The sequence below is a fragment of the Rutilus rutilus genome, assembly GCF_951802725.1.
Source record: "Rutilus rutilus genome assembly, chromosome: 7".
NCBI lineage: Eukaryota > Metazoa > Chordata > Actinopteri > Cypriniformes > Leuciscidae > Rutilus > Rutilus rutilus.
In genome coordinates this window covers 42402396-42413287 of record NC_140221.1, presented here as the reverse complement: position 1 = coordinate 42413287, position 10892 = coordinate 42402396, and the positions used below count along the sequence as shown (strand labels likewise).

The following is a 10892-nucleotide window of genomic DNA, read 5'->3' as shown; positions in this document are numbered from 1 at the left end:
AGTCATGGTTTAAGGATTTTTCTTCTTTTTTTAAGTGGTTCATCTACAATAGTCACTTTCTGGTCAGCTTTTGGAGGTGATGTGGGAATAGGGAGCTCTTCGCAGTGTTGCTTAAACACAGCACATTAAAAGTACATAGAACAAACATTTGGGCACCCAGTTTTATATACATTAGATTTCATGTATTCTGTAAAGGCATCCATTTCTTTTAATGCGTCATTAGCATTGCAACTTTATTCTCAACCATGCGGAGCAACGTCGTAACCCCCCTTTCAACGTCTTTTGTCTGTCCACTCAGGCTACTGCAGGTATTTTGTGTCATTGTCAAGAGCAAACTGATGGATGAGAGTATGAACTAGGACAAAACCAGAGACAACCAGAACAAGGGGAGAAAGAGAACAGCCAATACTTGAATGGTGGACCCATGACCCTTTAGGCAATACTGGTCTGATTTGGGCTTTTTGGAGCACTTTTTTTTCTTCCTAGATGGCGCTGTTGAAGGTTCCAGATTGTCCAGCAGCTCTGGGTCAATTTTGTCCAAGGTCTGGTCAAGGTGGTTGGATATGGTTCCCAAAGGACCATCATTGAGACTCTGCTTATTACGAGTGTCGTTTTTCGTTTGATCAACCTCCCGAAACTTGGTCTTGGAGATGTTCTCCTTTTCTTTCAGGGGATTGTTGGTGATCTGCCGGCTGTTGTAGGATGAAGGATCCGGGTGGGACTTGCTGGAGATAATGGAGGATTTGTCATTATCCGAAAGACAGCACCTGGGAATGCTTTCGACAAGAGGATCTTCAAGGGAGAGGAACTTTCCAGAGCGTGCCTTGGTGTTGAAGATACTGGTTTGAACCTGCGCCGGAGAGTCCACGCACCCCTCCAAATCGTCGCTTTTCAGTCGTTTCAGGTCCTTCCCAGTCAGAGAGGTGGGAAGGTGGCACTCCAACTCGGAGCTAGACCCTTTGAAGCGTTTGAACCAGTCCCACAACGGCCTGGCTCGACAGTCGCAAATCCATTGGTTCCCATTGAGCCTTAGGTACTGGAGGGACACCAGAGGGTTCATGGCCTCCCCTGTCAACATGGTGAGGTTGTTGTAAAAGAGAAACAAGGTTGTCAGCTTGCCCAGATCGTTGAAAGCCCGCTGCTGCACGTGTATAATGCGGTTCTGGTGCAGGAGCAAGCGGTCAAGGTTGGTGAGACCACGCAGCATGTGATCGGTCACCACCTTGATCTTGTTGTTATGTAAGAATAGGTAGGTGAGGTTCGCCAGGTCCAGGAAAGTGTCCTCGTGCAGGGCCAGAAGGTTATTATCCTGCAGGTACAGATACTGGAGCGAGAAGAGTCCTCGGAAAACTCCCACCGGGAGCTCGGACAGCCCGCATCTGTGCAGGTGAAGGGTGTGCAGCTTGGTCAGACCGCGGAACGCGGTGGGACTTATGATGCGAAGGTTGCTGTTGTCGCCGATGTCTAATTCTTCCAGTCTCTCCAGCCCGTAAAAGGCCCCCGCCTCAATATGGCTGATGTTATTCGAGTACATCCACAAGACCGTGAGGTTATGCACAGAACTAAAGCTGGTCGATCGGACCACTGTCAGTTTGTTGCTCTGGAGGAATATTCGCTGGCTACGGACGGGGATCTCAGTGGGAATGGAGAACAGACCCTGCTGCTGACAGGCCACGGTTGGCCTCGGCTCGCTGTAGCACACACACTTCGCCGGGCAGCCATTCATCACTGGCACCATGTTAAGCCATAACACCAGGCAGAGGAGGCGACCACCTGTTGAGAAGAGACAGATAGGCAACTGGTCAGTTTGAGGTCAAGACAGCAGCTACTTCATTTAGCAGGTGACATCATTTCATGTTTGAACAATTTTACACAAGCTTGAAATAAGAATATTAAACTGTGCTCATGCAACATATACACTGCCGTCACTAAGACGTTTAATCAGCAAGGATGCATTAAATTGATCAAAAGTGACACTGAAGACATTTATAATGTTACAAAAGATTTCTATTTCAAATAAATGATGTTCTTTTGGACTTTCTATTCGTCGAATTAGAATAAAAAATAAAATAAAAATAAAGATTCCACAAAAATATTGAGAATAATAAGAAATGTTTCTTAAGCAGGAAATCAGCAGACTAGAATGATTTCTGAAGGATCATGTAACACTGAAGACTGGAGTAATGATGCTGAAAATTCAGCTTTGATCACAGGAATAAATTACATTTAAAATATATATTATTTTTTTAAATAATATTTCACAATATTACTGTTTTACTGTATTTCTGATCAAATAAAGACAGCCTTGGTGAACAAAAGAGACTTTCTTCAAAAACATAAAAAAATCTTACAGCCCCCAAACTTTTGAAAGGTAGTGAAACTTTTTAACTTGCTTTGGAATCTCTTATGGAAAGAAAATGTAAAAATGTATTTAAAAATAAATCTAAATTAAAATATAAAAGGTCATAATGGTACATTTCTAATGTACATCTAACATTATAATTGGTAGAAAAACAGTAACTTTATACAAAGCAAATATTACAAATATCTGTTCACATTCACACATCACATACATTGTAATGAAGTAAATATGTAAGGGATAATGTAGAGCGAGGCGGTTGTTATAGCAAATACAACTCCGACAGACTGATCTTGGATCAGCCTGAAGGGGTTGTATTCGCTATAACAACCGCCTCGCGCTACATTATCCCGCTTATTACATGGCTACCTACCAAATAAATCAAAAATTTGACACAAAATATTGATTTTAAAAGGAGTTTATTGATTTAAAAACGATTGTATTGCTTCCGCTAAAGACAATTAAGTCTGTTCCGTCTCAACGGTTAGAATCCTGCGTCCATAGCAACGCTCTGTTTTTCATGGCAACGGTGTGTTATCCTTAGCAGCGGTCTGTTATCAAGAAATAACAGACCGCATTCTACATTAGAATTCAACCAAGCCATGTAATAATTAAATATAACACAAGCCATTTCAAATGAGTTGAGTAAAAACAGCATGCATTTATTTCAGACACAGCTCTTCTATAGATTAAACAGCTCTAAAATGGCTGCCTGCCTGTGAGAGCAGGACCTCTCTGTACTTGCGCCTGCATGTGTGAATGCTACCGGCAAAAATTTGTGCCGCGGGATCCATTCCCATCCATCAGCCAACGCAAGCGAGAAAAGCCGGCCAAATGAGAGAACCGATAAATGAAACATAGGAGGGAGGCTTGAACAAAATTAGCTCCATCATTGCTATTAGCACTAGCTAATCACATTCCAGCATGGTGTAAGGGTTGACATTTAGTCTGTCCAGGGAAGATAAATGTGCTGTGGGTGTTCGATACGTGGTTGGGTGAGATGGGGCCAGGGGGAAGGACTTAGGATGTTGGATCTGTGTCTCATGGGAGTGTAGCGAGTGTGAACATGCTTGAAGTGAATCTGGACTGTTACAGATAAGATGGCCTCTCTCATCTATGATCTGAAGCCCAGTGGTCTCTGTGTGTGGATGTGGCACAGATGCATCTGAGGGTGGGTTTATCTACGGGAGGCACACAGATAAGAAATGTTGTTTTTATTCAGCCATTCTTCAAGTCAACCATTATTTAGGAGAGCAGATGAAAAAAAGTGTCTGTCTATGAGATCTCTATCATACACCACTGTGAGATTGATGCAGGGAAACATTCATCTCTGGACAATTAATGCTTCACATGTGAACAATCCACAACATCTCTACAAGCCTCTATCTATCTACAGTAGGTGATGGATTTCTGTCTATCTGAATAGATAGATCAACAGACAGATGGATGGATATATGGATAGATAGATAGATAGATAGATAGATAGATAGATAGATAGATAGATAGATAGATAGATAGATAGATAGATAGATAGATAGATAGATAGATAGATAGATAGATAGATAGATAGACCAACAAAATGCAAATGGATGGATGGATGGATAGATAGTCTTAATTGCTCTTTCTTCATAAATATCATTGTATTATAGTCTAGCATTAACATCTATCACAATGCCTCAATATCATGTGACCGTTCACCAAATCCTCCTTCAACCATGTTTACATAATCAAACCCATGTGAGATATTTTCACGTGCACATGCAGAAGGCAGAGGAGCCTGTAGATCCTCTCGCCCGGCTCCCTGAATTCTCCTCCGTCCCTCAATCTTGCAGCTTGTTAAATGGAGCTTGCTTGAGGCTTGACAGCATCCCTGTGTTACACTTTCCCTCAAATATCCTCCCTCTCCCTCTCCCTCTCCCTCTCCTGTCATCTTCCACCAGTGAGCTGTCAGCCTTCCTCTCCATCTTTCTGCTTCACAGCGCTTCTCTTTCACCCTCGCTGCCGATAAAAATATTCCATTGCCGCTCTTTGAAACGTTAGGCTTCATGAATCTACCAGACCTTCTGTTTTATCTTCTAGTCATTAGTGGACTATCCCCACCCACACAATGCACGTCGGAGATCCGTTTTCAAAGCTCCTTTTTTTTTCTCCTTTTTTTTTTACCCATAGCCGACCGTGCTAACCTTGCGCTTCCTCTGTCTTTCATCTGTTTAGTGCTGAGTAAAGCTACTCAAAATGTCATACGCCATCCTCCCAATTATTTTGGTGCATTGTCTCGTCCTCTGGACAGTCACATACCCATGTCCTTTATTGCTGGGCGCCCTTCACTGTAAAGGCCATTTGTCAGACATGGACTACATACTAGCACTCAATATTTTTCTACCTCGTCTCCATCAGTATGCCGGTCATGCCTCTCCTTTCTCTAATCCCAGTAAGGAGCCCCGCTTTGCCTTTTTTTTATATTTCTGTTTTTCTCCTTTTCACTCAAGGGGAAGCCCGTATCCTGTCGTGCCACAGAAAGAACAAACCTGTTTCATAAAAGGTTATTGCATTGCAGACCACAATCTATATAACTGTTTACCGACCTATTAGTTTTGCATTACCTCTGGTATTTTTCTAAACTCAAGAGAATCCCTCATAATAACAGCACTCCAGTCGATCGCTTACTCATTTCACAAAGAAGCCAAGCTGCATTTTCAGATGACGAGCTTATTAGCAGTGCGCCGTTCGACGTGCTGAGGACCACCCTCTTGCAAACCTGACAACCCGAATGGTGTTTTCAGCTTTGCATAAAATGCACTGATTGCTGCTTGTCTCTCCACTTGTGTGAAAAGCTCTCATCCTGATATAAAAGACGCCACGGGAGAGCGAACAAACCATTGATAAACAAGGAGGCGAAATCAAGGATACTTCTCTACTGTCTAATTGAATTATTTGTATGGAAAACAAAAGGAGACAGAATACTGAACATGGACTTGAGATAATTGTGCAAAGAGAGAGAGAGAGAGGCAGCAGGGACAAGTGGTAATCTCTGACTTAGCACATTTGCATACAGTATGTCTCTAGCATATGGAAAGCATGTAATGATATTTACAACATTTTTTCTCAACCATACAAGTGGATATGGAAAGTAATGGCAACCCTTGTTTTGAGACCAACCGGGGTGTTTTGGACATGCTGTGGATGGATTTGAACACACTCTCAATTGTAGACATTGGAACATCCTGTAGCTCATCCTGCATTATTTGCACTGCAGACATGAATGATGCCTCAAATTGTGTGACTTAAAAGTGATCAAAATTTTCACCTTGCAGACACTGGAAATGGGTGGAAACATCCCACAGACACATATCTAACAAACTTTTTGTCTTGGTTTCCATTAAAGTCCCCCATGTAGTCAATAATTGTATCCCTTAAAACTCATCTTTGATCACCAAAACGACGATTGATTTTTTTTTTTTTTTCATGCCTTAAAATAGCTTGAATGTAACTCTACACCCTTGCCTCATTTAGTAAACGTGGTTCTATGAATATGCAAATGAGCCCCGTGTCCACTCACTCATGCCAGCTCAGAGATCCACTCGTTGATGATCGCACGTTGATGTGATTGGTTACAAGGTAGTTTGAGACCTCAGAAACACCAGCGATTTCAAACCATGTTTTTGAGACTCTTTGGTTCACTGCAGTTTTAAGGAGAACATGCTCAGCAATGGTGGTGACTTATGACTTTGCACATGGTTTGTCTTAAAGCATATTAAAAACCACATAGACATTTAAACAACATTAAAAACTTTATTTTCACCACAGGGGGACTTTAAACCCATGATTAAAACAAGATCAATTTGCTTTTTAAGTAAATAATGTAGTGTAAGATAATAAAAAAATTGTAATAGTATTGAAAAATATATTTCTTACCACATAAACAAATTGTTTTGATTTGATTTAAGCTTAAACCTCACTAAATTTTGTATGGAGCCCTTAAAGGGACATAGTGAAGGAAAAAAATATGGGATGGGTGGAAAATGTATGCGTCGATATTTTTTGTTTATTTGTCGATTGTTTGTTTCCCTGAGAAACTTTGCATTCCCTCGCAAAACCTTTGCACTCCCCTGAGAAACATCGCATACACTCGCAAACAACACAAAGGTTTTGCAAGCGAACGTAAGGTTTTTCGGGGGAGTACAAAACATTTGCGAAATGTCATTTTTCCTTCTACCTCATATTTTTTTCCATCACCATGTGATGCCACGCTCCAAAATTTCAAGACATATTCACTGAAAACAAGTCTTAATATTTTATGCAATTTTGCATCTTTATGGATGTTTAGATATTTTTAATTGAAATCAAGACAAAAATATTACTTAAGATTTGCAGTGCAAAATAACGACGATTGCACTGACAATGTATTGATGAGTTTTGCACAGGCGAACACACTGACATTCTGTTCAGAATTGATTTGAATATTATGTGAGAATTGTTCAATATTTTGCATATTTGCCCACGAGTAAAGAATAAAAAAATGAATGAAATCATAATCTAGTGGCTTCATACTTCATGTGATTTTAGAGGGCATCTGAGTTGCCCGCCAGTTCATTCCCCATCAGCGCCATTTTCTGCATTACATGAATATAGAGGATTACTCATTTCCGGAGTTGACATTAATTACACTCATTACCACTGAATAAACAAATGAGTGACAGTGCCAACATCTTAATCATGTGGCAGAATATAGAAATAAATTTACCACATTTCAAGCCTCTTTAGCACCCACTGGTTCCGCTTCGTTGTGAGCTTTCTGAAGGCCAATTAACCACAGAACTAAAGCACCAATTAAAATCCATTGCCAAGTTTAGATGTAGGGAGAAAAAATAGCGATCGAGACTTCATCTATTTTTGTTAACTGTTGATGTATGCTACTAGACACCACACTGAAATTAAATTACTAATTTCAGAGACTGGCGTTAACACATGGATTTTTGGATATTTTACTCCTTAAAAATAGCAATAAGATTAAACAAAATTAAAAGACAAAATAATATGACTCAGAAAAAAGTCTAGTATGTATTGATCAAGAATATCTTGGAGATGAACCTAGATAAAAAGGTTAATGAGGAGACCAGCACACCAGCAACTCATGCTGTAGAAACCAATGTATGAAACATCAGCTTTCTCCTGACTGTGACTGTATGGACCTACTGTAGTTTCTGATCACCCAGCAGGCATTATTGACCTGTACACATGGACGGTCATGAATTTAAATGTATCAGGCAGCAGTGGTGTTGGCACGTGTGGGGGTAGAGGTTAAAGCGAGTGAAGAACAGTGTGGATGTGGAGGTGGAGGTTAAAGCCAGTGAGGAACAGTGTGGATGTGTGGAGGTGGAGGTTAAAGCCAGTGAGGAACAGTGTGGATGTGTGGAGGTAGAGGTTAAAGCCAGTGAGGAAAAGTGTGGATGTGGAGGTGGAGGTTAAAGCCAGTGAGGAACAGTGTGGATGTGTGGAGGTAGAGGTTAAAGCCAGTGAGGAACAGTGTGGATGTGAAGCCAGTGAGGAAAAGTGTGGATGTGGAGGTGGAGGTTAAAGCTAGTGAGGAACAGTGTGGATGTGTGGAGGTAGAGGTTAAAGCCAGTGAGGAACAGTGTGGATGTGGAGGTGGAGGTTAAAGCTAGTGAGGAACAGTGTGGATGTGTGGAGGTAGAGGTTAAAGCCAGTGAGGAACAGTGTGGATGTGGAGGTGGAGGTTAAAGCCAGTGAGGAACAGTGTGGATGTGTGGAGGTGGAGGTTAAAGCCAGTGAGGAACAGTGTGGATGTGTGGAGGTAGAGGTTAAAGCCAGTGAGGAACAGTGTGGATGTGGAGGTGGAGGTTAAAGCTAGTGAGGAACAGTGTGGATGTGTGGAGGTGGAGGTTAAAGCCAGTGAGGAACAGTGTGGATGTGTGGAGGTGGAGGTTAAAGCCAGTGAGGAACAGTGTGGATGTGGATGTGGAGGTTAAAGCCAGTGAGGAACAGTGTGGATGTGGAGGTTAAAGCCAGTGAGGAACAGTGTGGATGTGGAGGTGGAGGTTAAAGCCAGTGAGGAACAGTGTGGATGTGTGGAGGTGGAGGTTAAAGCCAGTGAGGAACAGTGTGGATGTGGAGGTGGAGGTTAAAGCCAGTGAGGAACAGTGTGGATGTGTGGAGGTGGAGGTTAAAGCCAGTGAGGAACAGTGTGGATGTGGAGGTGGAGGTTAAAGCCAGTGAGGAACAGTGTGGATGTGGAGGTGGAGGTTAAAGCCAGTGAGGAACAGTGTGGATGTGGAGGTTAAAGCCAGTGAGGAACAGTGTGGATGTGGAGGTAGAGGTTAAAGCCAGTGAGGAACAGTGTGGAGGTGGAGGTTAAAGCCAGTGAGGAACAGTGTGGATGTAGAGGTTAAAGCCAGTGAGGAACAGTGTGGATGTGGAGGTGGAGGTTAAAGCCAGTGAGGAACAGTGTGGATGTGGAGGTGGAGGTTAAAGCCAGTGAGGAACAGTGTGGATGTGGAGGTGGAGGTTAAAGCCAGTGAGGAACAGTGTGGATGTGGAGGTGGAGGTTAAAGCCAGTGAGGAACAGTGTGGATGTGGAGGTAGAGGTTAAAGCCAGTGAGGAACAGTGTGGAGGTGGAGGTTAAAGCCAGTGAGGAACAGTGTGGATGTGGAGGTGGAGGTTAAAGCCAGTGAGGAACAGTGTGGATGTGGAGGTGGAGGTTAAAGCCAGTGAGGAACAGTGTGGATGTGGAGGTGGAGGTTAAAGCCAGTGAGGAACAGTGTGGATGTGGAGGTGGAGGTTAAAGCCAGTGAGGAACAGTGTGGATGTGGAGGTAGAGGTTAAAGCCAGTGAGGAACAGTGTGGAGGTGGAGGTTAAAGCCAGTGAGGAACAGTGTGGATGTGGAGGTGGAGGTTAAAGCCAGTGAGGAACAGTGTGAATGTGGAGGTGGAGGTTAAAGCCAGTGAGGAACAGTGTGGATGTGGAGGTGGAGGTTAAAGCCAGTGAGGAACAGTGTGGATGTGGAGGTGGAGGTTAAAGCCAGTGAGGAACAGTGTGGATGTGGAGGTGGAGGTTAAAGCCAGTGAGGAAAAGTGTGGATGTGGAGGTAGAGGTTAAAGCCAGTGAGGAACAGTGTGCATGTAGGTGTTGTTGCTGATGACAGGCCGTTCCTCACACTTTTCTCTCAGCTCCTCTCAATGCCTTTCCTAATTGCTACTTTCTTTTTTTTCTCCCTGAGGTAAAATCTGTAATATTGTTTCACCTCTTTTGTCTGCTTTGCCCTTTTCTTATTTGACTTTGTTTTGACTCTTTCCTGTGTTTTTTTGTGAGCGACTACAGCATGGGTCATAGTATTCATTAGTATGGTGAAAGAAAGCCACAGAGGCTGAGAATAATAATTTTTGCAAGCAGTTTCAATAAATGTTTTTTTTTTTTTTTTTTTTACAAGATTTAAGATTTAAAAAAAAGAAAAACTAAAACTAAAAGACAGAAGTGTGCTCATATGATTGCTTTTTCTGCAACTTGCTGAAATAAATAAATTTGTTTTCTTTAATAAATAAATTAAAATTGCATTAAACTTGATAAACTGGTTCTAAAGTTTAGATGTGATTTTAATTTATTTATTAAAGATTTTTTTTTTTTTTTTTTCATCTAGTTGCCAAGGCAACATACCTTATTTTCATTTAGTTGAACTAGATGTACTAACTAAAACTAAAACTACACACCTATAGACTGAACACGTGATATGCATGTGCACTAGTCTGTCATATAGGCTACAATTATATTGAGAACATGTGTGCTTGTGACATGGCTTTTAATGGTGAGACATTTGTTTTTGTAATCAGGCTCTTAAAAATTATATAAAAATTTGGATTTAGATTTATCGGCCAATATATTGGTTATTGGCTTTCAAATATAAATAATTATCGGTTATCTGCCAAATTTTTTATATCGGTGCATCCTTAATAAATACGCTATCATTTCATCCTTTGTGCCCATCTTCATCATTATCGGACTAGAACGTGACACTTATGCTCAACAAGGCTGCATTTATTTGATGAAAAATATAGTAAAATGTTTTTATTTTATTTTAATATATCTGAATTGTAATTTATCCCTGTGAATCAAAGCTGAATTTTCAGCATCATTACTCCAGTCTTTAACATGATCCTTCAGAAATCATTCTAATATGATGATTTGCTGCTCAAGAAAACATTTCTTACTATTAACAGTGTTGAAAACAGTTATGGAAACCATCATAATTTTTTTTCAGGATTCTTTGAAGAATACAAAGTTCAAAATAACAGCATTTATTTGTAATGCAACAATGTAAAAGTCTTTACTGTCACTTTTAACCAATTTAATGCATCTTCGCTTTAAAAAGTATTTAAAAATGTATAAATTGTACAAGTTGTTCACTTAAGAACTACTAAGCAGTTAAAAGTGTTTTCTTTCTCTAGCCATATCTTATTACACCAGGACACCACGCTAACATGTAAACATACAGTATATTTACCACACGTCCTGTGGAC

General features: G+C 41.1%; 1 protein-coding gene across 2 annotated transcripts in view; it reads right to left on the bottom strand.

The window, feature by feature from the left end:
• Nucleotides 1-302: 302 nt before the first annotated feature.
• rtn4r (reticulon 4 receptor) overlaps nt 303-10892 on the bottom strand; it is a 77587-nt gene continuing 66997 nt past the window's right edge. Inside the window, exons 1-2 of one of the 2 annotated variants that reach the window (XM_084413459.1) lie at nt 3091-3170; nt 303-1773 (exon numbers count right to left, since the gene is read on the bottom strand). In XM_084413459.1, coding sequence (XP_084269585.1) covers nt 356-1773; nt 3091-3112 — 1440 coding nt within the window. In that variant the 5' untranslated portion in view covers nt 3113-3170 and the 3' untranslated portion in view covers nt 303-355. Of the gene's footprint in view, nt 1774-3090; nt 3171-10892 lie in introns of those variants that run through there. The other variant, XM_084413458.1, reaches the window with a different exon arrangement.